At 43.5% G+C, this 26,738-nt stretch overlaps 2 protein-coding genes and 1 pseudogene across 2 annotated transcripts; all 3 read left to right on the top strand.

Annotated features, from left to right (window-relative positions):
* The window catches only part of LOC123946324, a 39,631-nt pseudogene extending 36,816 nt beyond the window's left edge, over positions 1-2,815 (top strand).
* On the top strand, positions 2,430-21,324 carry CSRP2 (cysteine and glycine rich protein 2). Its single transcript, XM_046012878.1, has 6 exons — positions 2,430-2,570; positions 13,024-13,136; positions 15,775-15,943; positions 19,343-19,472; positions 20,148-20,241; positions 21,017-21,324. Exons 2-6 carry the CDS (start codon positions 13,025-13,027, stop codon positions 21,091-21,093), a joined length of 582 nt encoding a protein of 193 aa, XP_045868834.1. The 5' UTR covers positions 2,430-2,570; position 13,024; the 3' UTR covers positions 21,094-21,324.
* A 2,586-nt stretch (positions 21,325-23,910) lies between these two features.
* Positions 23,911-24,360, top strand: LOC123947166 (guanine nucleotide-binding protein G(I)/G(S)/G(O) subunit gamma-5-like). Its single transcript, XM_046013189.1, has one exon. The coding sequence runs from the start codon at positions 23,931-23,933 to the stop codon at positions 24,135-24,137; it is 207 nt and encodes a 68-aa protein (XP_045869145.1). The 5' UTR covers positions 23,911-23,930; the 3' UTR covers positions 24,138-24,360.
* The last annotated feature ends 2,378 nt before the right edge of the window (positions 24,361-26,738 follow it).

The raw sequence follows: 26,738 nt of genomic DNA on the forward strand, positions 1-26,738 counted from the left end.
TCCTAACAATCCTACATGTTCTGTAGTATTATCATCATTTTACGGATAAAGAAAAAGATGTGAAGAAGTCAAGTATTAGGCCAAGCTCCCAGAGCTACTAGGAAGCAGGTTTGTATCTTAAAACCACATCAGTTTGTTTCCAAAGCTCATACTCAAAAGAGTACTCTCACTCTTTGCACCATTCTCTCTAATCATCTGAAACAGTTTCTTAATATTTACAAGGAAAAGGGTCAACACTTTTTTTTAATTTAGAAATTTATTCTGTTTAATCCACAAGCTTTATATAGCTTTAGTTTAAAACAAAACAAAACAAAACAAAACAAAAAATAAAACAAAAACAGTGAAAACAAGACACTATTTCAAAGTCTGGGCCCTTCCAGCCTTCCAAATACGAGAGCTCTGAAAGTTGTATATACCAATTGGAAGAACAAGACAAAATTATGAATGGAGCCATGACATTTCATAAAACAAACTTTTATGTAACTGAAGGATCCTTCCTGGGACTAGTTAATTGCCTTTACAAAAAAAAAAAAAAAAAAACAAAAAAAAAAACAAAAAAACAGAATAGAATGAAATTCCAGTGTTCCAAATCAACTTGTTACACATCAGTTTGCCGGGTCAACACTTTTTAAAGGGAAGTAAAATCCTTATTAAAATGTTGCTAATTAAATACAAATACAGATTTATTCAAAATCACATGCACATTATCCCCAGACTCACTGTAAAATACAATGAGAAATACATACAGGAACAGAAAGCAGAAATACTTTTCGGTTAGAAGTAAGCCTAACTTCAAATAATAGAATGAGGCTGTGAAATTTAGGGACAACATGAGCCTCAGAAAGCAAACAGATGAGGTCCCAGAGACATCAAGAAGAACCCAAGGGTAGGGGAGAATGGACAACGGTTTGCTCAAAATCAGCACAGCAGCGAAGTTCACAGAGTTTCATTCAGTAGAAACGCTACAGAAACCTATGCAAGAAAAATAAGTATCCTAAGCAACAGAACTAGCGTGAACCTAGAATCTGAGGACAGAACCATCCTGTCAGCTTCAGGAGTCATGTCACTTTTACGTTAGCTGGTATCATGAAAATATGGATTGCCCATATTTAGAAAAGATCACAGCAGGCAGGAGTACTTCCAGACTCCCGCCACAGTATCAGGAGAAGTCGGTCACCACGATGTATTTCTGCACAGTATTCGGTGGACAGAGACTATACAGCTGCTATTAGAGTGAGTTTATGCTGGATTAGCCCCAGCACACTACCGGAAGCCAATTCTGCAAGTGGTCATGCAGATGGGAACCTGCGCAGTGGTTCTCAACCAATGCCCTCTGCCGGCGAGGGTACCTGGCAAAGTCAAATTTTGGTTTTGATGATTACAAAGTGGAGGGTGGGGCCGTATTAGCAGCTGGTGGGTGGAAGCATCCTAGGATCCACAGACCAGTCCCCCACAACAAAGAATTACCCAGCCCCAAAGGTCATGTGTCCAGGTTGAGAAGCTCTGGACCAGAGAGCAAGCTATTGCATTTGTGGATGGAGGGATAGTTTCAGTAACAGCCTTTTTTCAGCTCCCCTTTCTCCCATGCACCAATTCTTAGGGATCGTGGCTTCTGGCACAGAGGTCATTAGTAGGCCTAGAATGTGAACCGGATAGAGCCAGTTTTGTTTATTTTTTTTCCCCATCTAAAACCGTAAGTCACCCTGCAGCTCAGATATGAGGTCCCCCGCGTTGTCCCTACCGTGCTTGGGCCCTAAGGTATCCTGGTTTCTGGCTGGGTTTCGGTTACTTCCCCCCAGCAGCCTGTGCGGCCATGCCCTCAAAACACTTGGGGAATGAGGCGTTTTCGTAACGTCATTTATTTAGTCTAGATGAGATATTTTGCTCTTTAAGAACAGGAAGGTTGTGGATTCCCAGAAGCTGGAAATGGGAGCAGAGAATATTTCTCCACTGGGGAAGTTATTCACGATGCGTGTACATATAAGGATAAGGCAAGGGAGAGGGTGGTGGAAAGCCCCGATCTGGCCTTTTCTCTACTTGTGGGAGCCTCCTCGACCTTGGGCTGTTCCCTCCTGAGGGAGAACTGGCGCCTGAGGTGGGAAGGGTACGTTTCAGGGCGGCGGGGCTCTTCCCCGACGGGACAGTCTCACGGCATCTCTCTAGGTTAAGGCAACCTCCTTTCCCAGCTGCTAATCACTTCTGGAAACTGCCGGGTCCCGTGGGGAGGGAGAGGGAATAGGGCTGGCGGGAGGGTCCCGGGACCTGGGAAGATGCCAAGCGGGCGGGAAACAGCAGGAAGAGGCGGGATTCTGCCCTTTGTCTCCCGGTCTCCAGCCCGAAGCTAAGCCGCGAGCATCCCCCACGCTAGAAGCCCCCAGCCCTCCTGAGCGGGTCCTGGAATCCGCCGGGCGGGGCGGGGCGGGGCGGGGGCGGGACCCACAGGCCACGCCCACCAGGGAGTCTTTAAAAGGTGCGGGCGCTCTCTTTGCTGCTGTTGCCGACTGCCCCGCGCTGCTCTCGGCTTGGGTCTGCGGTTTCCGCTGGCGGTGCGTGGTCTGTCTCCGACTCAAGTGAGTAGTGGCGGTGGGGGCGCCTCCACTTACCCGGGGGGAGGGAGGTTACAGAGTCTCCCGGGGTCCTCAGGACGTCCTGCCGGCGGTCCCCCATCTCCTCTGACATCCCCCTCCGGGGCTCCCCTTGTCCCCCCTCCTCCAGTCTCTTCACCCCTGCGTCCGGGTTCCCCCAGAACCCCTCCGCACACCTGCCCCACTCCCCGCAGCCGTCCCCTCCCTGTCCTCGGATCCCGGGCCCTTAGGGCAGATGAATAATAGTGCGTGACCTTCCTACGGGTTGCTCCAGACGGGTTTCTCTGGGAGAGAGGCGGGACCGAGAGTTTCGCGTCCTTTAGTAGCTTTGGGCAGCCTCCTCCAGCCGCCGGTTCTCTTTCCATGAAGGGGAGGGCGGGATCCGAGTCTCGGGGTCTCCTCTGCCCGAAGTGTGCTGCGCAGAAGGCGACCTTACCAGGGGCTGTTTGGGAGTCCTGGGAATGAGGTGGTGGGGGCTTCCACAGACCGCGAGTCCAGAAGCCGCCTTCTGCTGCGTTACAGAGCTTCTGGCATTCCCATTGTTTGGTGGTCTCTGCCCACCAAGCACTGAAATTTAAATGTTTAAGAACAGCAGTGAAACGTCAGGTCGATCACTGCCAGCTTTTTCTGGAACTTTCTACAATTCAGGTACAAACAGGAAAGCCATATTGCTTGGTTGTGAAATTCAGCAACAGGTCCTGAAAGTCACATCCTGAGTTCCAAAGCTCCACGTAGGCAGCCCCTTGGGGGAGGGGGTATCTAAGCCGGGAGACACTCAACCTTCCTCCCACTTCCCCAAGCCCGGACGTTTGTTAAGGATATTTGTTTAAGTAGTTACCCAAAATGTTTAACTTGGTTTATTTGCAGGCAGCAGACAAGCACATTTTCACTTTACATGTGCTTTCAATATAGAAAATCTTTTAATTTGGGGTAGTAGGTTTTTGTTTTTTTTTTTTAACTCAGGCAGTAAAATTGGTCTCTTTGGTCCTTTCCTAATTAACCTGTTTTAATTTTTTTTTTAAAAGATTTTTAATTTATTTATTTGACAGACAGAGATCACAGGTAGGCAGAGAGGCAGGCAGAGAGAGAGGAGGAAGCAGGCTCCCCGCTGAGCGGAGAGCCCGATGCGGGGCTCGATCCGAGGACCCTGAGATCATGACCTGAGCCGAAGGCAGCTGCTTAATCCACTGAGCCACCCAGGCGCTCCTAATTAACCTGCTTTAAAGATCTACTTATGAAATGCCAAGAATTCAAATAGGACAACCACAAATTTGGCTATTATTTGACTCAGATTTTTCAGGAAAGAGGTGGGTGATGGATTCCTGAAATGAATCACATAATTTCAAAACTGCGTACCAAAGCATAACTGATTTTATGAAGTCCACCCTGGTCTTTCCTCACTATATCTTGTCATTGTTCTCTCAGGTTGACTGCAGCTGGTACTTGATCAATATTTCTCAGTGTTTTTTCTACTCTGGATTCTAGTTTTCTTCACTCATTTAGAGTGGAAATACGAGAGGCAGGATCTGCATCTCATCAGTCCTTTGAGAGTCACGGTACTTGGCCTGGGTGCCTTAAACACAGCTGGACCAGAGCCAGTATTGGTTAATTGAATGAAGAAAGGAAGGAGTTAAGACTGCAGTTGTGGGGTACAAATATTTCATTTGACTCAGGCAGTAGATAACATTAGCAGATTTGATCTAAGGTTTTGATCATAAATTTTTAATGAATTCCTCGAAATGTATTCAAATATTGATTGATACAAATACTGATATGCTAAATACTGTGATGAAAGCAGTATTCATTAAAGGTCTGATGAAATTGCCAAATAACTTGGATTTGTAGGAAATTGTATTTTATACTAAAACAGCAATAATGTTGGCATAGCATAGAGGGAACGGAAATAAATGAATGAGCTGTAGAAGCTTAGCTTCAGCCTCAACATTGCCACTAAATGGCCATGGAGATGTGGGCCTTTAAGTTTTCTTCTCTGCCAAGGATGAGGTAAATAAAATGAGCTGGGAGAGCAAGCCTCCTAGCGGGGGAGGGGTCATGGCCTGGTGAAAAGGGCAGGACTGACCTGTCCCCCAAGTCTCTTGCAGCTCCAGCTCCCATTGGTTTGATGACCTTGGGCAAGTAGCTTTACTCTCTAACCTGTTAATTCCAGCTTGTAAAATGGACGTAATAGCATATACACGAGGGTTGTCATAAGGCATGTTGATCTTAATCCTTGAACAAAGCCCAGCTCAGCCAGGGAAAGATTCCTTGTCATTAGACCCTCTTGTGAACTTTGTTGAATATATGGGGAAGTGGTTGTCGGTGAAAGCCAACTGAACAGTATCTACTGGTCTTGCCTGGAGGGGATACTCACAGGTTCCCTCCAGGCACTGTGTCCTGTGCTGGGCTGGTATTTTCATGGCATCCCTGGAGTTCTTTTGGGTGGGGATCTCTAGACTCCCTTGGGGCCTTGATTCTTCAGAATGGTGATTTTTTTTTTTTTTAATTTAGTTATTTGACAGAGAGAGATCACAAGTAGACAGAGAAGCTGAGCAGAGAGCCTGATGCGGGACTCATCCCAGAACCCTGAGATCATGACCTGAGCCAAAGGCAGCTGCTTAACCCACTGAGCCACCCAGGCGCCCCAGAATGGTGATTCTTAACAGGAACCTTCTGGCCATTTGGTGAAACGTCTGAACCCTCTTCCAAAATGTTGTGTTTTTTGTTTTGTTTTGTTAAAGATTTTATTGATTTGACAGACAGAGGTCACAAGTAGGCAGAGAGGCAGGCAAAGACAGAGGAGGAAGCAGGCTCCCCGCTTCCTGGGACCATGACTGGAGCCAAAGGCAGAGGCTTCTTCCAAAATGTTTTTAAGTGCATAAAATAAAGTCCGTGGTACCAAGTTCACCAGTCCCCAGTATTTCAAGGAAACTGTGGTCCCACTTGAAGAACCCTGAGTTGGAGTTTTCTCAGACTAGATTGTGGAGGAAGCTGGCACAAGTTCTGATTGTTAAAAATTTTTAGTTCTGGGGGCGCCTGGGTGGCTCAGCGGGTTAAAGCCTCTGCCTTCGGCTCAGGTCATGGTCCCAGGGTCCTGGGATCGAGCCCCATATCGGGCTCTCTGCTCACTGGGGAGCCAGCTTCCTCTTCTCTCTCTGCCTTCCTCTCTGCCAACTTGTGATCTCTGTCAAATAAATAAATAAAATCTTAAAAAAAAATTTTTTTTTTAGTTCTGGTGTAAGTCAAGGGGAAGAACCAATAGAAGTAACGTTGTGAATCATTTGCAGAGGATATCAGGGTCCTTGCTTTTTTGTTTACTGTCTTGTTGTGCCAGTGGTAATACTAATTGTCCTTCACTAATAAAAAGAGGCCAGATGCCATGTAATAAATACGTTACGGCTACATAGCTTCCCAGCTCCCTAGAAGAAAGGTTTGTTGGTGGCTTCACAGTACTTCTGAAAGAGAAAAGTGAAGGGAGACTCGAATCCTCACATAGTACAAGAAATGCCCAGTTTAAAAGAACCTGCGCCAAAACCAGAGAAGTCAGAACTGTATTTGTGTTGCCAACAGTGGTTTACTTTTAGCAAAACATCAGTGAAACAAACTCTACAGCTTATTTGAATTTTATTGGTACTGATTTTTAAATTGAACTGGTAATTTTGTTTTGGTGTCATAGTTATGAGCCACTTGATGTCTCTATACCTCGGCTTCTCCACCCATAAAATGGGTATAATAATAATGTCTCTCTTTGTCATTATGAAGGTTAAATAAGTTACAAGAAGTAAACTATTTCATATAAGTAACATATATAATAAACTTTATATATAAGTACTTGTAATTATTATTACCTACCACGTGGCAAGCACTATTCTGAATGCTTTCCATACATTGTTTAATCTCAGAATTGGTTTATGAAATAAGTAAGCATTATCTCCATTTTTAAAATGAGAAAACTAGTAGAGCAAATAACCAGTGTCACATCATTTGGCAAAGAAGCAGTAGTCTTGGCATATAAACCCTGGTCTGACTCCCTGTAAAAATCGCACAAACATTATATTATTTGAATAATTAAGTATCTTGCAGTTTGCACAGATTGTAGATTGCTGTGGCAGATGCTGGGGTTATGGTGACCAAATTTATAGCCTAGTTGCATTCTAATTGCAATATGTGATTTGGCAGGTAGTATCCAAATCTGTGTCAAAGATTTTGCTGTACCTCAGGTTGAAGACAAAACTGGAAACAGGATGTAGAATTAGTACTTAATGGTGAGGCTGAGGTGAACACAGGAGAACTTACTGGCAAGAAAGAGGGATTCCTCTGTAGTGAGGATAGACTTTGGGCAGCAGAGAGGACTGGTAGAGAGCTTTTTTGCTGAGAGTAGCAGTTCCGGTGTGAGACAGGCCCATAGAAGACACTTTCTTACTGGTAGTTGGAGCCATGAAGACTGGTCAGAGAAGAAAGCATTCCTGGGTACAGGTAATTCGGTAACTCAAGGATTGATCATTCTCGGGTGATCTGAGATGGTCTCAACCCTTCTGTCAGATTCGGGAGTTTGGGGGACAGCTTGTGGTTCTGAAGCCCAGATTGGTGTGTTTGGAGGTCAGTGACCTCAGCAGGTCACCTAACACCTGAACTTCTGTAGCCAGATTCAGGCCCCACCCTGCTGCTGACGGCAAAGAAAGCCGCTATTTGTGGAGTACAGGCTCTCAGCCAGGTACTTCACAAACATTATCTTACTAAATCCTCCAACCACTCGATGAGAGAGAGTTGTCATCCCTTTCCAAGGTACAGTGGAGGAAGTTGAGGTTAAGGAATTTGGCCAAGATAACAGAGCTGCTGACTGAGTTTCAACCTTGTATCTAAGTTCCACACTCTTTCTCTTAACACCAGGAAGTTGTTAAAGCTGGCACGCGCATCGCAGTTCCTGTAGCAGACATGTGTAATCACAGCCATCTTCGATGCAGAATCTTGATGGAACTTCAGAGTCTTTTCAAACACAGTTCCGGGAGCCCACTATCAGTAAATCTACAAAATGAAATGGTTTCTGCCATCGCTATACGAGTAGACCATGCAGATGTTCCGAATCCCTTTCTCTGTACCTCTGTGTCACAGGTTCTGTGGTAGCGCCATTATTGGTTTCCATGGTTCTACCACGAAAGCAGAACTCCCTGAGGAACAGGCCCCCTTCCTTATAACCAACCATTTCAGCCTCAGTTCTAACCCAGGATATGAAATGCTGGATGAATACACTCAATGAAATCTTCTTACGGGAAAGCATTGTACATTGTTTATTAGCTGCCCCTATCCTAGAAGAATTACTTGTGATACAGAAAAGAAGTTAGGATTTAGCCGGATGAGGGAGGACAGAAAGTCAGTTCACCTGATGGGGAGGGATCAGGGGTATCATGAGGGAGTGGCTATAGGAGATGAGTGGGAGATAAGGATTGATAACAAATCATTTTACCTTGAGTATACTGAGTATATCATCATACATTGAGTGCCTCCTATAAGCATGTTCTCATCTCTTTATTTTAATAATTCTGTAGGAAAGCACATTATTCTCATCTTATATATGAAGGAAATGAGACTTTGTTGACTCCAACATCCATGCTCTTAATTCACCCTTAGGCTGAGTTGTCTTGAAGATGGGGCTTTGGTAGGAGCCAGATGGAACATGAGCTGATCACTGAGACATGAAGTCTATCCTTAGTTCAGTAGTACTCACTTAGATAAGGGAAGTGGATTAACCGGATAGTTTGGTTAAGTAGAAGGAAACATTTTTAGAATAGGCATTGAGTAAAGCTTAATTTCCAATTAACTACCACTCTCAAACTCTATTAAAAATCATTGTAATTCGGGATAATGCAATTAATTTATATATTCTTTCACTAGTGGATCCCTCAGGGTGTGTCTCAAGGTGAAACTGGTTTTAGTAAATCTCCCTTTCGAGAAATTGGATTCTAGCCAGATTCTAGGGTAATAACAAAACCCTGTATGTAGTAATAAAATGTCAGAGCTTCTGGAAGTATTTAGAATCCGGGTTTAGAGACAAATTCACTCCAAACCTCTAATATCAGAGCAGAAACACTGCAAGTGGCGACATGTAGACTCTAGACTGGTGGATTCAAGACAGATTCTAAAATAAGAGGCTAAATGCAGAACAGGTGGTGTGAGAATGATGCATGTGGCCGTTGTGTGGCTCTTGTTGGTTATCTAGAGGATGAGGTAACTTTACCACAAGGTGACTCAGATTTGGACGACAGTAATTTTCTCCCGGGGTAAGTCTTATGAAATTTTGGGTGGTGTCTTTGCCTGGGGGAAAGCAGCAAAGAGAAATTGGATATAGGTGTTCAGATGTAAACCAAGCTTTTTAATCTAACACAGTGGATAAATCCTAGTGTTAGAACTCTTTCAGACATTGAAAAACAGAACAGACGGAGAAACAGAGAATAAGCCTGTGTTTGGCCTCTTTCACGCACTATGTGTAAAGTGAGATTTCATTTCTCCTCTCACCATTCTGTAAATGAAGGCATAGGATCAGGGAAAGGCATGCAGCCCAGATTGCTCAGTGCAAATCCAGTTTGCTGTGATTAATGTCAGCTGTTGTGGAGTAGTGCCGCCAAAGGCTTGTAGGAACCACGAAGCTTTAGAATTCTTTTCTACGCACAGCCATGCCAAGTGACAGAAATGGAAGATCATCACTCTTCTTCCTGCCAAATTCAGGAAAAGTCCATTGGGGTTCACCCTCAAAGTGTAAATTTGAACTTCATTTCTTAGGCCCCACAAATGGAACTGTTACTGTATTTGCAATGTGTTTTTATGTCCCCAAAGAAGGTATAGGAGTGACTAATCATCTAAGTTTTTTCTTTACCCTGTTTGTGGCTCTGAGCTGTTGCCCTTCTGTAGTGGGTTTCTGTACTGGAGTGCTTATAGCAGGATGGACAGTATGACACCCCCCGCCCCCCATTTTCAAGCTCACAGTTACTTCATGTCTGCCAAAACATTTGCTCACCTTCTTTTATCTTCACAATATCTCCGCTGGGTGGAGAGAACTACCTTTCCCTGTTTTACAGATGAGAAAACTAAGCCCAAGGTTGCACAGTCATTTTAACAGAGATATTAACCCATACCTACCCAAACCAACCAATCAGTCTCCCTCCCTCCCTTTTTTCCATTCTGAAATATTTCAGATATACAAAATAGAGAATACTGTAAGGGACACCCAGCTACTCAGTATCCAGCATAAAAAATAAAGCATAACTCCAGCTGAAGCTTTTTGAGGATGCTCTATTTATGCAGAAATCCTTAGGAAAGCCTTGAAATTGGATGGAACTTTTAAAAATGTTAATGACTTGGAAATTTTACTTAGAATCCAAAAATGTGACAAAGAGAAGACAGCCAGTGCTACCTTGCCTTGATCAGCGTTAAGATTGGACTGGGAATTGTACAGACAGGTTGAAAAGGAGGAATTCTTTAAAAACAACAGAAGGTATTTTGATATGTGCCAACTGCTCTGGGAGATGGTATGGGGAAGACAGAGATGTGGTCCCCACCCAGGAGGGGAAAAGGCTTTTAACATAGAAGGCTGAGTGTTGTAGCATTTTGATGGGTATTTCCTGAAAAGTGACTCATTTCGCTGGTGTGGCATGGACAGTAGAAATCAGACTTGACTTATAAGAAGTGAATTGAAGTAACTGTGAATTACATAAAGGAAAGATCTTCTCTTTTTAAAAACCCAAACTGCTGTTTGATAGAGAATAACATAAAGTGATGAGTTTGTTTTTGAAAAATGTGCTTTTAAATGCTATTCAAAGATGACCCAAGAGAGCATTAGTCTTGATGGAAATCTGGTTCCTTCCTGGTGACAGCACCAGAGTAAATAGGTGTGAAATGTAAAATCCACATTGATATTAAATAGTACACTTTCTGATACAAGAAATGCCTTGACGGTCACAAAGTATTTCAAGCCAGCTGGGTTGTTGATGCTTGGGATCCAATTTTAAGGAATTGTAAGGTCATTATCTGGGGGCCTGGATTTGGTTTTAGGTTTCCTCTGGAATCACGAGGGTACTTACAGCAGACGTCTGCGGCCTCTATGAGCATTCCAGGACTCTTGTAACTGTGGAGCCATGGGGCAAAGTCAGTGCTCTAACTGCACTCCAGACTCAAGCCAGAAGGCCATGGGAGCCAGGGCTTTGTGGCGGAGACAGTCAGGCTCAAATTTCACTGTGGAGTTAAACAATGGAGCACCTCTCTCCGGGGAAGGGAGTAACTGATTTATGCAACTACTAAAGGAAAGCTTGCAGATTTACTCCATTGTTGCTAGCAGTTGATCCTCTATGGATGCCTTCACAGTAGCTGGTGATGTTGGTGGACCCTTGCAGTTACCTGTGTCCTGTCTGAATAAGCAAGTGGGCTTTTGCAAGCCGAGGCCAGCAGGTTAGTGATAACTAGTCCTATCTGTCAGGTCTCTTTGTATGTGTTGGTTTCAAGGAACAGGAGCTCTGTCTCTGAACGACTGGAAGAGGCAATGTATTGGCTCACATAGTACCCAGGATAAGACGAGACACAGCCGAAAAGTGTCTAAACCCAGTCTCTCCATCTTTTTTCTTCTGTGCTGCCTTCATTCTTAGGTTCTTTTGTTGCAATGGCGAGATGGCCGCTGCAGCTCCATGCCCGGGGGTTTAATTTTCACTGACCTGCGTGCCCATTCCCACATCAGTCACTGTGATGGGGGGTAGGGGCCGCAGTGACCTAATTGCCATGACCGAGTCACATGCCCAGCCCTGGAGTTGAGGGCAGAGTCAGTACCCTTTAACCAGTGTTTCTCAAACTGTCTGGTAGAGGACCGTTCTTTGTTTTGTTTTAATTTCCAAGTACGGGTTGATTCTCTGCTGTTGAACAAGATGAGTGCACTGATCATGCTTTTATTGTTGGGGCATAAAACTGTTTTAAGGTTCTAAATTGTCACCTGAGTTTCATCTTGACTTGCCACCAGGCATGGTGGACCACCGCCAGGAGACCACGTTTTAGTAAATACTTCTTTAAAGTGCATGGACCAAAAAAGAGATGGTTGCTTCTCTGGAGAAAACCTGGGGGAAGCTGTGACCACAGGAGGGTCAAGAGAACACCGTATGATCAGAAATGTGGCCGACACAATGACTGATTCTTTACAACCTGCTGGTGGAAAGGGCTCGTCTCGGTGTTCAGGGAGTCACTGGGTTCTGGATCATTTACACACTGTAAGATAGGCAGGAGGATGGGAATTTACCACCTTCCTTTTTAAGAACTGAAGATTCCTCCGTGGATTACGTTGCAGCCCTCCTCTTCCCTTATTTAGCCAGCCCTGGCAGAGTTAGGAAGGAGGTCTCTGTTTCTCATCCAGCTGTTTCCTAGAGAGGCATGCGTCTCATCCAAGGACACTTCACCATCAAGGGCTGCAAATACCACTGACAGAAGGGAAGCCTGGAAATGATGGTGCAGAAGAAAGGAATTCTTCACTCTGTGTTTAGACACCACCCAGGGCAGGGCAGACAAAACACACCACCCTTGAAGGACAACTTTCTGTAGCGCAGGGGCAGCTGACTGTGCTGGTCTTGTCCAAGTGGGCATTTTAAACAGCGGCCAGGTGGGCTGGTTTATTGAGGAGGGAGATTAGGGCACACTAGCCCCACATCCTAGCAAGATAGCAGGATTCAGACCTGGAGCTCTCCCACAAAGGCAGGCCATGGTGCTCAGATGCACTTGGCAGACGGTTCCCTTTGCCCGGGAGGGAACTCGGTAGTGTATTCTGCATGGACCAACAGGCCTATCAAAGAGGAGCAAACAACCCCTGGTTGGCTGGAGTGAAGCAGAGAAACTCAAGTCCTAGCCATCTGGAGGGCTGTTTGTTGTGGTTACAGCAAGGCTCCACGCATACTGTTGTAAAGTCACAAACCCAATTATCGATGCCGTAATTCTGCATAACTCCAGCGGACAAATACAGAACTCGTTCTCGCACAGCGACTCAGCACTGTCTTCTCTCTCCAAAGTGTCACAGCTTGTGTTTGGTGCATGTTAAGAATCTGGTGGTGTTACAAGGAATTAGATGTGTAACGAGAACCTCTCCCAAGTGTGTGCTCTTCAGCGGAGTCTTCAGAACCCATCACTAAGAAGAGGGCCGTCCCACTCCCACCGTCCTTCTTAATTCCTGGGACTCTGGTGGCCTTGTCTGGGTTGTACCCGGCAACCTGTAACGTTCTGAATGCCCCTCCTTTGTCCTGCAGGAAAACAGCTTGTGCCCCACAGGCCGGAGTTTGCTAATGAAAGAGCTGCGATTAGAGGAGGTGATTTGGGGTGAACACGGGCCTCTCAAGATGTGGTTAGAGCGGTTCCCCCCGGGGAGCTTGTCAGACACCTCGTGGGGTGTGGGGACATTCTCACCCATCCTCCTTTCTTTCAGGATGCCCGTCTGGGGAGGTGGCAACAAGTGCGGGGCCTGTGGGAGGACCGTGTACCACGCGGAAGAGGTGCAGTGCGACGGGAGAAGCTTCCACCGCTGCTGCTTTCTGTGCAGTAAGTAGCTCCCGGTGCTCGACCTCTTGACGGGACCCACATGTCCTAAAAAGCCTCCATTTACTATTTAAGGAGAGACATTGTGATGATGTTAACGACGATTATCTTAGAAGTGTCAGTGGGGTTTGCTCGGTCCTGGACAGCATGAGGGCTCAGCATGGCGGCAAGGATGGCTGGGGTGACCCACCACACATGGCCTTGCTGTGTCCCTACTGCTCTTACCCTCCACTGAGCCCTTACCGTATTTTCCTTGTTCTCCCTGCGGTCTCCCCTGCTCAGCGGGGAGCTCATTGTTGTTCATCATCTGGTGCGGGGCCCCGTTTCTGGCACATGGTAAGGGCTGGGCTCTGATTTCGGAGAGAGTGGGTGGCTCCTCGTCCACCCCAGCTTTCTCCTCGCGGCGGGGCCCCTTCTCTTTGAAAGCCCCTGGCTGTCTTCTTGGCACACGATTCGTCGAAATCCAGTGTCTAGAAGTGAAAACCCATCTTCTCTGCTAGTGAAAATTCAAAGTCATTTCTGGTTACTGACACCCTAATTGAGGGAAAGGAACGTAGGATATGAAAATCCCATCAAAATAGATTAATACTGTTTCTGGCTGGAAAACTATCAGTGTCTGGTAGAACAGGAAGTATGGCATGAAGCACACGCCTGTTCTCTCTTAAGACAGTACCTCGGGGACACTGAGAGAGACAGGATGAGACACGGGACCCCCTCGCCCTGCACACCCCTTCTTGTGACTGCTAAGCTGTCAGCTGCAAAGCAGGAGGGAAGCCGCTGCAGAAAGCTTTGTTAGCCATCATCTTCTGACCCAAAGGACACAGTTTTCCTTGATGGGGGATTTGTTAACATGAACCCACCCGTACGTGCAGACACATCTGTAGTCCTGCTCAATGAGAATTATTGCTAGAAATGGCACATAGAAGGTGGGGTTAGTTGTCCTTTTCCCTCGAGGCACCAGCGTTCAGCGCGTTGGGACCTTTTTATAATGTAGCTGTTCTGCGGGCAACTAGACACAGACAACAGAAAGTCGTGGTTACAAAGAATAAAAATATAACCTATATTTACTGTGTACACCCCCATAATAGATACCACATCTCAGGTCTGCTTTAAGTATTTTTTCTCTTAGAAGTTACTTTTCTTTTTTAAGGAATCTATTTTTCAACAGGTTTGAAACCAAGAGTATGTGAACAAGGAAGAAATACAGATACTTTTAGAAACTGTTCTTAGTTTCATCTACTTTAAGCCGTATAGTGTCTCTACTGTAACAAAGTCACTGTTTACTTAATAGCAGCGTCTTTACTGGCGGTTTTACTACTACTTCCGAGTGTGGTCTCTGCTGACTAAAGCCTCTTATGAATATAAATCAGAACAGTGTGTAAACCTAGAAGAATTTGACTGCAGAGGAGAGAGATGAGGACAGAAGGAAGGATAGGAAGGCAGTAGTTTCTGTGAACTTGCTTTGGTTAAGAGATACATGGTCTTTGAAACTGTTTTGTATTTCTGTGTATTCTGTTAAGGGTGTTTGTTCTTCAGCAATGTATGGTTTTGGGTGAATGGTGTCTTCCAGCAAATGTATCTCAGTGCCTGAACCTCAACAAGCAAGGTTCCAGAGTAGATGATGTCAATTCTGAAAAGACGGCAGTCTTAACAGAAACGTTGTAATTTTCACTGCTTTATGCCAGCCAGCTAGTCGCCTCTCCCTGCCGTCTTTCTGTCCTTCCTCCTTGCATTCCCTACGCCCCCCCACCACCCTTTGAAACAGGAGGGAACCAATCCCCTTGTCCACTAATCTTGGATCTCCAGCTGCCCAGCTGTGCTACCAGCAAGTTCCCTCACAGTTTCCTTTTTTCTCAAGCTTTAGTGAAGTTTTAGAAAGTGAAATAATGTCTGGGTAAAACATGATGACATTTGGCAGTTTTATGAAGTGGGATACGTGGAAATGTCTTGTGGCAAGAAACCCATCAAGAAAGAATGCATTCTCCTTGGGGACAGAAGGGAAACACAAATGCAGACTTCAGACCACTTTATGATTTTCAGACATACTCATCGCTGCTGGAGAAGCTGGTGGCAAGATGAAACAGTAATACTTTTTCCCATCTAGACTCATGATGAAAACAACCATTCTGGATTTAATTCGTTTTTATGGTGGGGGGGTGCTCTTTGGGGGAGGAGGGCTGCAGAGCCAACTCCCACAAGGCACTCAGCCACCCTTTTGTTCTTTGTCAGGTTGTGATTTTGCAATACTAGGAGGAAGAGGTGGGAAAAGACTGTGTGTTGAGGGTTGAGAGCAAAGTGTTGTGTTCCCTTTGTTCATGTAATTATAGCCATCTCTGAAACTTCTCTCCCTCCTGCCAGAGAGGCCAAGCCTGTAGAAAAGTTTGAGGCTTCAGGATGTTAAAAAGTTTTGATATGTTTCTGAAACAAAGGTCCCATCCATGGAGAAAGGCAAATGGTCCTCAGCTGTAGCTGACCCAGTCCAGATGCCATCCCTGGTGTTTGGAAAACTGCCGGAGAAAAGGAATGTGAGAGAGCCTATACCTTTAATTACCATTTGTAGACCACGTGTCAGGGCCACTGTTGTTCTAAGGAAAAAGGCATCTCTGGCATGGTTCTAAAGGTCTAACTTATGCCCCCTCAGTGGTTTGCAGGAAGAATTTAGATAGCACAACAGTGGCAATTCACGATGAGGAGATCTACTGCAAATCCTGCTACGGAAAGAAATACGGGCCCAAAGGCTACGGTTACGGCCAGGGTGCTGGCACGCTCAACATGGACCGCGGTGAGAGGCTGGGCATCAAGCCAGAGAGGTAAGTTAGGACCCTGTTTCTTACCTTCAGAAAGGAGTCATAACAATTGATGTTGCTTGGTGAACAGGAGCCTGGGACAGAACAGATGTTTAGCTTAAAATAAGCACAAAAAATTATTCCAGTTTTCTAGTATAAACAAATGACTGTTCTTTAAGCTTGAAATGGACAGTTTGGGACCTAGCAAAATTCTCATTGATTATTCCAGTGATTCCAGGTCTGATTTTGTAGCCGCCTCCCGTGTATCAAGGAGTCATGTTCTCAAAAGCACATGGTTTGTATTTACTTCCATCTCACAGTATTTCTGGAGACCAGATGTCATGAAATCAAATGATACAGAAATGTATCTGAATCACAAGATGCATTTCTCAGGTGCAATTAAGCAGTCAGTGAAAAGTCCTCAGTCACTCCTTCCATGTAAGAATAGTTCACCAAGCAATTATTTTTTTCCTATAAATTCTTACTTAAAAATGGAAATTATTTCCTGTTTTTGATTGAGAGATCAGTATTAAGTTTTAAAAGCTCCCAGTACCAAAACAGCAAGGTGTAACTCTGCTCAACTTCACTTAGTATTTCATGTTCAGGCTGCATAGTTTTTTCATTTGGAATTTCCTCTTAATTCCTATTTTGGCCCTATAATTCCATCATTTGAACTTCGTATTTTTCACATCCATTTTATACTGAAGAGAGCAAACCTGGGTAATACTCCAATAAAATAGCCTTTTGTTGGACAAGACCATGAATCATGCTCTGGGAGCTGGCCACTATGCAGTATTAACGTGTTACCACATATAATCCTCACAACCCAACAAGATAGTGTTTCCCATCTTAACCAACTTAGACAATGAAAATTAAGTGACATGCCTATGGTCACATTGCTAGTTAATCATAGAGCCTGGAAATCAACCCAGTGTAACACCCAATCTTAAAATCTTAAACACAGTGTTATTATGCTGTGCCTGAAATAATTTGTGTCTATTGTCTGCTGAACATTTATGTTCATCTTATATAATCCTTACAGTAACTCTGAGTTTAGATACTTTGTGTTTTATTATAGACAGGACAGAAGGCTCAGGTCCCACAGGTAAGTGACATAGCCAGGATTTGACTCCATGTCCATTTGGCTTCCACACCTGTGCTCCTTCTACTGCACTGAGGCCTACCTATCTGTTCTTTGGGTTTTTTCCACACTGTTTCGGAGCCATGGTGCCTTGTTGTGCACCAGCTGTACAAGGGCTGACTCATTGAACACTGCGTGCCAGCACTTGTGGGAACCCAGCTTACCTTGGTCTTCGTTGAAGTTCATTGTTCTTGTTCTGCTCTTCTCCAGTTTGTTAATTTTTATTTAAGATTTTATTTCAAATCTTTGAAAACACATACATCTATATCCCTTTCCCCAAACGAAACCAAATTCATCCATAATCCCAAAAGTCAGTCAGTGATTGTGGCCATAGTTTTAAAGTCACAAAGACCAGTGGACCCTCCTCTTGACCTCCTCCTGCTTCTCCACATTCTCCAGTAATTGACAAGCCCTCTCTGCTGGCTGTCGATCTGGGCCCTTGCCTTTTCCCCATCTTAGCTGGCCACATATTAGGACCAGATGTAGAGACTTCTTTTCCAGAAGCCTCTCTCAGTGACTGAATTCTGGGAGCAACTGTGGTCTGGAGCAGCCTGTGGGACATGGTAATGATAACGTATGGGGACCATATATCTTCACAGGATCTCCTGGGGAGACAGCGCTGTGTGGGCAGGAACATTTCGTTGAGGCACAACTGCTTTTTTTCAGTTCAGACTCACCAATTTACTATCTCTCTGAGCCCCGACTTCTTCATTTGTCATGAGGTTAAGTTATCCACACCCTGTGATGTCATTAGCAGGGAGAGAGGAGAAGATCTCCATTAAGTTCTTATTAACAGAATGTGCTGGAAATTTTTCCAGGGAAACTCTTAACCCCAAATGTTGGATATCACTGTGAATACACCTTTAAAGATCACTCTTAAAAGGAACTATATATACAGTAGGTTGTAGAGATTTTTTTTTTTAAAGATGTGCATATATTAGTGACAATTAGAAATACCAATACTGTGTGTCAGTAATGCACTGGTATTTGCTGCTCAAAATAAAATTTCCAGTGGCCATAGCCAACAGGATTTTAAAAATGCTGTGTGTGAAACCCTCACTGGAAGGGTAGCAAACCGTGAGATGGCCCAAACATGGATACAGTGGAGATGATCAAATGGAAGATAAACAGGTGAAGAGTTTGAATAGATTGTTTGATGAAAAGGCAGTATCTCTAAATTAACATTTTATTTTAAATATGTATGTAACTTAAACTATAGTCAGGAAGAAAAAAGAAACAGCTGTTTTTCCAGTAGGAAAAATGGGCCGCTTGCATCATTTGCTGAGCTGTTGTTGTCCTCTTACCTGCTCAACTGATGTGTGAGACTTGAGGGGGTCTTTAAATCTCAGAGCCCACAACAGTGTTCTGCAGAGTAGCTATACCAACATACTGAAGGGGGAAATCATTACAGAAAGCGAGGAAGAAAGTATACCCAGTGACTGTAAACAAGTGACAAAAATAACTATCCAGAGAAAAAGTAAACATACAGTATATAGGCAAACTTTCTGACATATTTTTCCATGAAGAAAGCAGTTTGTTCACACTTTCCCCTACTTAAGATATACTAGGAAATTAATCTGTAAATCATGCTTAACTTTTTAAATGACTACCTAAGTCTACGACCTGTTTGCAGAAACTTGTAACTGGTTAGATTAACAGTGATTTTTCAAACTCTGATAAAGTAAAACAAAACAAAACAAAACAAACTAGCTACCTAAGTCTACTGACCTGTTTGCAGAAACTTTTAACTGGTTAGGTTAACAGTGATTTTTCAAACTCTGATAAAGTAAAACAAAACAAAACAAAACAAACTAGCTACCTAAGTCTACTGACCTGTTTGCAGAAACTTTTAACTGGTTAGGTTAACAGTGATTTTTCAAACTCTGATAAAGTCAAAACAAAACAAAACAAAACAAAAAAAACTAGCTGTGATTCCAGTGGTAGTATGAAGAGTAATATGAATATGGGGTAAAAATAGCCCACTGTAGGTTTTTATGAAGCAAAGCATTATTGTTTAGTGGACAGGCAAGCACTGGGGATTCAATAAATTCTTAGTTTAGACTCAGATGTAAATTTGGGGACTCGTCTTTTGGGGGCTGTAATGGGCCCATAAGTAGGTTGAAGTGCCAATTCAGTCCTCCTTTCTTTGCTGTCAATTCAGTGAAGGCTGCTGGCTGTGGGACAGTTTAGCAGTGAAGTCCCAGCTTCTGGCTGCACCTGCCTTGTGGGCTTAGCAGGGGCCTTCGGTAAATCTTGACTAATTTTTTCCCCCTTTCTACAAGTGCTCAACCTCACAGGCCTACAACAAATCCAAACACTTCTAAATTTGCTCAGAAATACGGAGGTGCTGAGAAGTGTTCCAGATGTGGGGATTCCGTGTATGCTGCTGAGAAGATCATTGGAGCTGGAAAGGTAAAGTTCTGTCTTGAGTTGTTAGCTCAAGACAGCTCAAGATGTCTCCGCTCCCTTTCTCCCTTTTCCCCTTCCCATCCCCTTCAGGTGCTCTGTCTTTTATATAAGTAAGTATATGCCTTGGATTCATTTTTCTTAGCTTTCCATCTGAGTCGTTAACTATTTGAAGTGATGCGCTTACTTGATAGAGCACATCTGTGTTGGAAAGAAACTTGTTTTCATAAGGGGTGCTCCTGAAGGTTAACTAAAAAGGCAGACAGCTAACAAACCTGGACTCTGCAGTTATTCCAAGTAGTGGGAAAGCAGTGTCAGGACACAGTCTTGTTTGTTGTGTGCATTTGAGACAGTTACTTAACCACGTCACCTTTTGGAGCTGAAGCTGTTCTCAGCCATCAAAGAGGGAGTATGTGAAGGAGCAGGCTGTGCTCGTGGCAAGGTCTGGGACCACTCTTGGGGACACAGCCCATGTCTTCTGTGAATGAAGACTGAACCCAGACCTTTTGCAGGTGACCAAGAATGGAGGTCCGGGGAGGCCCCCCGTTCCAGGCTTTTTGTTGGAGTTGAACCACAGCAATCAGGGGCTTCCGCTGGCTTGACCTTTGCGAGCCACTTGCTGCAGCATCTAAACTACTGTAAGAAACCAACCTCTCACACTTACTCGGTTGTCTCTTCCAGCCCTGGCACAAAAACTGTTTCCGGTGTGCCAAGTGTGGCAAGAGTCTTGAATCCACAACTCTGACTGAGAAAGAAGGTGAAATCTATTGTAAAGGTAAAATTAATTTCAGTTACTACTGTCCATCTGAATATCCTACACCGGTTATTGGTTCAGGAAATGTCACCAGCATTAAAAAACAAAAACAAAACCTGTGACAGTGCGGAAGGGTGGGATTGCCAGTGGCTCTAGAGATGCTTACAAGGAACAGAGAACCACAGAACAGCTGGAGATGATAAAGTTCTGGTCATTTCAAATTCTCCAACAAACAGGATGGAAAAAAACGCACTATAAAGAGTCTTCTTTCAAATTTACATATTCAGCAAAGCATATGAATATATGAAGGTAATAGACAAGTATGTCACTTGCCCAGCCTGATTTTTATGCTTATAACTCAAGTGGAACCATGAGCTGAGTACTGTGCTCAGAATGTTTGGACCTGCCTTTTAGCTAGCGGTAAGATACTTACTACATCGCTCATTATTTTATTTTATTTTATTTTAAAGATTTTATTCATTTGAGAGGGAGCATGAGCGAGAGGGCACAAGCAAGGGGAGCAGCAGAGGGAGAGGGAGAAACAGACTCCCCACTGGGCAGGGAGCCTGACGTGGGGCTTGATCTCAGGACCAAGATCATGACCTGAGCCGAAGGCAGCTGCTTAACCGACTAAGCTACCCAGGCACCTCTACATCGCTCATTTTAGATCTTAAATGAACTCTTTTGGGCATGCCAAACTTTTTTTTAATTTGTAAGGATCTGTCCTTTCATGGGTCTTAAAGCAATGCTGGCAAAGCGTAATGGTTTTCCACTAATTCTCCCTTTTCTTTCATAGGATGCTATGCAAAGAACTTCGGGCCCAAGGGATTTGGATATGGCCAAGGAGCAGGAGCCCTTGTTCATGCTCAGTGAAGGTGTAAACCCAGAACCGAGATCACACACTGAGAATTCCGACATCATTTAGGCACAGATCATCTAACACTAAACTACTGTGAGATTATGTCAGCACCTAAGTACTCTCTGTTGTCCTGTACATGGACAGGCTGGCTGACTAGTAGGAAGAGAGCACTGTATCCTTCTGCTTTATTCATTAGCATTGTCAAGAATTGTTTCTTTTACATTTTAAATAAAACTTCAGCTTGATTTGGTTGTTCAGTGTCTCTCAGGTAACCTTTTGTAGAAGCTGCTATGATTTCAGATAGTGGAAAGTGATTTTAGGTCCTTGCCTGCACACTAGTGGTTAAAGAGAGTCCACCCCATTACACAGTTGACTTAATGAGGCTAATGTCTACAACACGGCTGCTGGAAAAGATCTCTTTTAACCTGGCAAGTGTGCCTCAAGAGTGAGTGTTGCAAGGCAGCGGGTTCTAGCTCTGCAGAGACGGCATTCAGCAGCATCTCCCACCTACCTGTCTGCCCTCCCCACTTTGGCTGGTGGTTACTCCTCTCTTCAAGCATGGTTCCTAGACAATCTGCATTAGAATTACCTGGGAGTATTAAAAGGCAGACTCCCGGACCCTACAGAAACAGACTCTCTAGAAGTGGAGGGCTGTAGAAGCCCTTCTAACAAGCTCCTCAGAAAGGCACAATGACCCAGGGTAGTGAGCACACTGTTAAACAAAAGACTGAGAATTCTTCTGATGCATCTAAATCTAAAGATTGTTACAAACGGGCGCCTGGGTGGCTCAGTGGGTTAAAGCCTCTGCCTTCAGCTCGGGTCATGATCCCAGGGTCCTGGGATCGAGCCGCACATCGGGCTCCATGCTCGGCAGGGAGCCTGCTTCCACCTCTCTCTCTGCCTGCCTCTCTGCCTACTCGTCATCTCTGTCTGTCAAAAAAAAAAAAAAAAAAGATTGTTACAAACAGCAACCTGTGGACTTTAGACTCGGAGGCTTGGTATGACTTTTTTTAGACTCCACTCTGATCCGATAGATCAGACTTACTAAATACTGGAAACTGAAGTGCTTTTCTCAAACATTTCAATCCTGCATAAGTTGAATAGTGCATTATCCTGCACATTTAGCTGGCTCAGATAGAAAAGGAACATTAAGTATACACAGAATATTTTCATTATTTCCCCAGAAACTTTTAGTTCTTTATCAAAGCTCTGTCCAACCTTTTATTTTTCAGGGGTGTGGTGTGAAAATTGGTCTGTAAATGTGTATTGGTAAAACTGGACCAACATGATCAATGGGTACATTTGAATCTTTTCCCAAAGCCTATTTTAACACATTATATTGCTTATTTTGAAAAGCTACAGGGGGGTGTGCTCTGTAGGACATCAAAAACATAAACAGAAGCTTAGTGGGAAGAAGTCAATCTTGAGCATGCACCTTGAGCACCTCATTTATGTCTTATAAGGCAAGTTCCACTGTGGCAGAGGGGAAGGCCTCTGGGGAAGTTAATCAGCAATAAATGGAGATAGGCTGAATTGAAAAAGAGTTATGGAGTAACTTCTAATTCTCTGTGGTAGTTTTAAAACCTCTTGGACATCGCCAAGATGTCATTGCCAACCCTAGTGACTCATTTTTAACTAGCACTGTAATGGACAACACTAGGTTAGAAAAGACAGTACAGCTTTTGCCTGCCTCTTTCCCTTCAGATGCTTACTCTTGGAACTGAGCCACCATGTTTTGAGGAAGCCCAAACCACATGAAGAGGCTACATGTAGATATTACAGCCATAACTGGCGGAGATCTCTCCCATCAGCCAGTATCAGCTGACATGAATAAGCAAGCCTTCAGGTTATTCCAGTTTCCAGTTTTTGAACCATCCCAGCTGACACCAAGTGGAACAAAGTACACTATTCCTATTGCTGACCAAACACTAAATTTTTGAGTGGTTGATGGGGTAGCTATAGACAACCAAAACATATAAAACTTACCCACACAGAACCAACATTTTCCTACCAAGTTTCTGAAATTGGAGATATGCATAGATACCCGAGAGGAAAACACTCTAAATGCTGGTGCTTAGTAATTTGAGATTTCTACCCAATAAGCAATTGAGACATCCACTCAAAATTATTCTTGAAGTGGGAGCTATGACAAAACACCTCCAACACTGTAAAATTAGTTCCCAGTGGTTCCAGGGGCAGAAAAGGGAATTGGCTCTGGGTAGACTGTTCTGGGAGGAATCACTTTCAACATATGGATGTAAGTCAAGAGAGTAGCCCTAAAGTAATCCAAATGGGATATTAAAGTGCTGTATGGAAATACATACTTTAATTTTTTTTAAATGACCCACTGGGATGTTTTTTTAACTCCTTGTGCTGGTTTGGTATATTTGAGGAGGACTGCTGGCAACTCTAGTTCCAAAAAGTCTTCAAGATCAGTTAAATTTAGCAAGTATTGCTATCAGTCCATATCAATACATACACACACACTATTGCTATCAGTACATACCGATAGACACACACACACATATGTATATTTACATACATGTATATGTCACACACTAGCAATATTGAAAGCTTTGGGAGCCTGTGGCTGAGGCTTTAACTTGAGAGCCTTATATCAAATTAGTTATCCAAGGAACCACTAATATCTTAAGCACTGGGAAATGGTCTGGACCACTGGTACTCAAACTTACTAATCTCAGGATACCTTTATATGCTTAAATTATTGAGGACCCCAAGGAGCTTTTGATTATAACCAATTAAATCTGCCATTATTTTCCCTATTAGAAATTAAAACAAAAACTTAGAGATCCACGCACGCACGAAAATCTGCCCCACTCCTGAGAGCGCCATGTCTGGTTCCTCCAGCGTTGCCGCTATGAAGAAAGTGGTTCAACAGCTCCAGCTGGAAGCCGGGCTCAACCGCATGAAGGTTTCCCAGGCAGCTGCAGATTTGAAACAATTCTGTCTGCAGAATGCTCAACACGACCCCCTGCTAACTGGTGTATCTTCAAGTACGAATCCATTCAGACCCCAGAAAGTCTGTTCCTTTTTGTAGTAAAATGAATCTTTGGATGGTTTTCTAGACCACTTTTCATGAACCAGTGAATATTCAAAGGAGAACTAAATTTGAAGCCTGTACAAAAGCTTATCCCTGTAACACGTGCCATACTATATAAACTTTTACTTTTGTCAGTCCTTAACATCTACCTCTCTGAATTCTCATAAATTTCTATTTCATAAAGGTAATTGTTTTATATACACTGGCAGCAGCATACAATAAAATAGTATAAAAAAACTTAAAAAACTTATTAACTCAGACTTCTACTTAAAGCAAAGTGAAAACAACAGGGGCCAGATTTACCCTCTCACTTGAAACAACAAAAACCACAAGTTACATTTAAAAAAAAAGCGGGGGGTGTTTTAGGCACTGGACAACAGGCAACTTTCCCAACAGGGGAGAATGAGATCAGTCTTGGGATTAGCATAGCTAACTGCTTTGGGAGTTTCCAGGCTGTAGCTTAAGTGCAAAGAGGGAGAACACAGGCAAGGCTGTAGCTTAAGTGCAAAGAGGGAGAACACAGGCAAGGCTGGAAGGCATTCTGAGTTGACTGAGCTGGGTCCAGAGGGACCAAGGCAACAGAGTTCAAGGGACTGGAGAGAGCTGCACAGAAAACTCCACAAATATGCAAACTACAACCCAACTCCTGCCCCTTGCCCCCCGCCCCCCTGCCTTTGCAAGTCTTCAGCTGAGTGGGGATAGTGCGTGCATGTAACTATCCAAGACCAGACAAAAAACCAACACAAAGACTTAGAACAAAGTCTGGTGCTCAAATGGAGCTGGGAACAGTGCCTGTTTACTCCCACCGGTGAGATGGGGAAACACGACTCATGGGGCTTTAGATGGAGCACACAGGTCTTGCTTGCCCTAACAATGGGGAATTATTAACCCAAACTGAACACTGCTCTGGTCCTGCCTAACAAATCTTGCTTAGCAATAAAACCTGAAAGGATGGGGCACCTGGGTGGCTCAGTGGGTTAAAGCCTCTGCCTTCAGCTCAGGTCATGATCCTGGAGTCCTGGGATCGAGCCCCACATCTGGCTCTCTGCTCTGTGGGGAGCCTGCTTCCTCCTCTCTCTCTGCCTGCCTCTCTGCCTACTTGTGATCTCTGTCTGTCAAATAAATAAATAAAAATCTAAAAAAAAAAAAAAAAAACAAACCTGAAAGGATGGAAGCTTCTAAAGAACTCCATCCCAGAAAAAGTTCTGCACTTTTTGTAGGAATACAGAAGAATCCACACCCACTTCACAGTATCTGGCAGCCAATCAAAAATTATTAGTCATGCTAAGAAGCAGGAAAATACGATCCATAATAATGAAAGATCAAAAGCAATCCAAGCTGACCTAGATGTGAAAACTGGCAAGGATATTAAACGTTAATTGTAAGTATACTTCATATCTTCAAAAAAGTAGAGATATAGAAGATATAAAAAATGGTCTAAATCAAACACTGTAGGTGAAAACTATGTCCAAGATGAAAAATACACTGACATATTGTGTATGTGTAAAAATACCCTGACATATTGACAACAGACTAAACCATATACGTGAAAAAATTTAAGTGAACTTAAAGACATAAAAATGATCCAAGTAAACACAGGGGAAAAGAATTTAAAAGATGAACTGATCAGTGGGCTGTAGGACAATCCCAAGTGGCCTAATACATGTGTAACTGGAGTTTCCCGAAGGGGAGGCGGGGTGGAGAAAAAATATTTGAAGACAATGACTGATAAATTTCCATTTGATGAAAAACTATAAACCTACAGATCCAAGCAGTACCAGCAGCAATGAGGCTTTCTGATGCTTTGTAAGGAAACAGTCGCTCTTCGAGTACTCGAAACACTGCTGCCTATTAAAAAGTATTTTTTAATCCAAATAAATGTCTGATAGATATTCTTCTAAAATTTCTCTGAGCAAAAAATTCATACTCAGAGGCAAAAAGTTTTCTAAAAGGCACATCTGGTTTCTGGAGTTTGTGACCTAGCTGACCTAGATCAAGAACATTTTGAATATTCATTCCACTTTGAGTTACAGACTTTTCTATTTTATATACCACATAAAGATATTTAATAAATAACTCTTAAACCAACAACTTTATGGAACTGAAGATTTATTTTGACAAGAAGCTAACACTAACTGTCCTGATATGTATCACTTGTTTCCAGTTATCTCTATAAACTCTTAGAACCAGATATCCTTATCATAGGTACTATCTACCAAACTGGAAAGGGCTGGGGGAGCCAGACAAGTAAACAAGGAGGAGGAGGAATGCACCTGCCAAGAAAACTGATGACTTGCTATAGAATTTGTTTCATTTTTACACTAGTTCAAAATATTGTTACTTGAGTTCTATACAGCTCTGGATGCATCACTTTAAATATCATAAAATAATTATGAAATGAGTATCAGTCCAATCTGAAAATATTTAATATCACTGGGTTCTCAAACCATAAACAATCCTGTGAACAGGCAGGAAAGAGGTCCTTCAAAAATTTTGCTTTTCAAATTCCCCAATGAAGCTGTCATGCACAGCTAAAGCAACTGAGATCAATGTTTGATAGATTTCCTTTTCCAAAATTTCACTGGTGTCTTTAGACAA

Source organism: Meles meles, chromosome 7 (assembly GCF_922984935.1).
Source record: "Meles meles chromosome 7, mMelMel3.1 paternal haplotype, whole genome shotgun sequence".
In the NCBI taxonomy this organism is placed as follows: Eukaryota; Metazoa; Chordata; class Mammalia; order Carnivora; family Mustelidae; genus Meles; species Meles meles.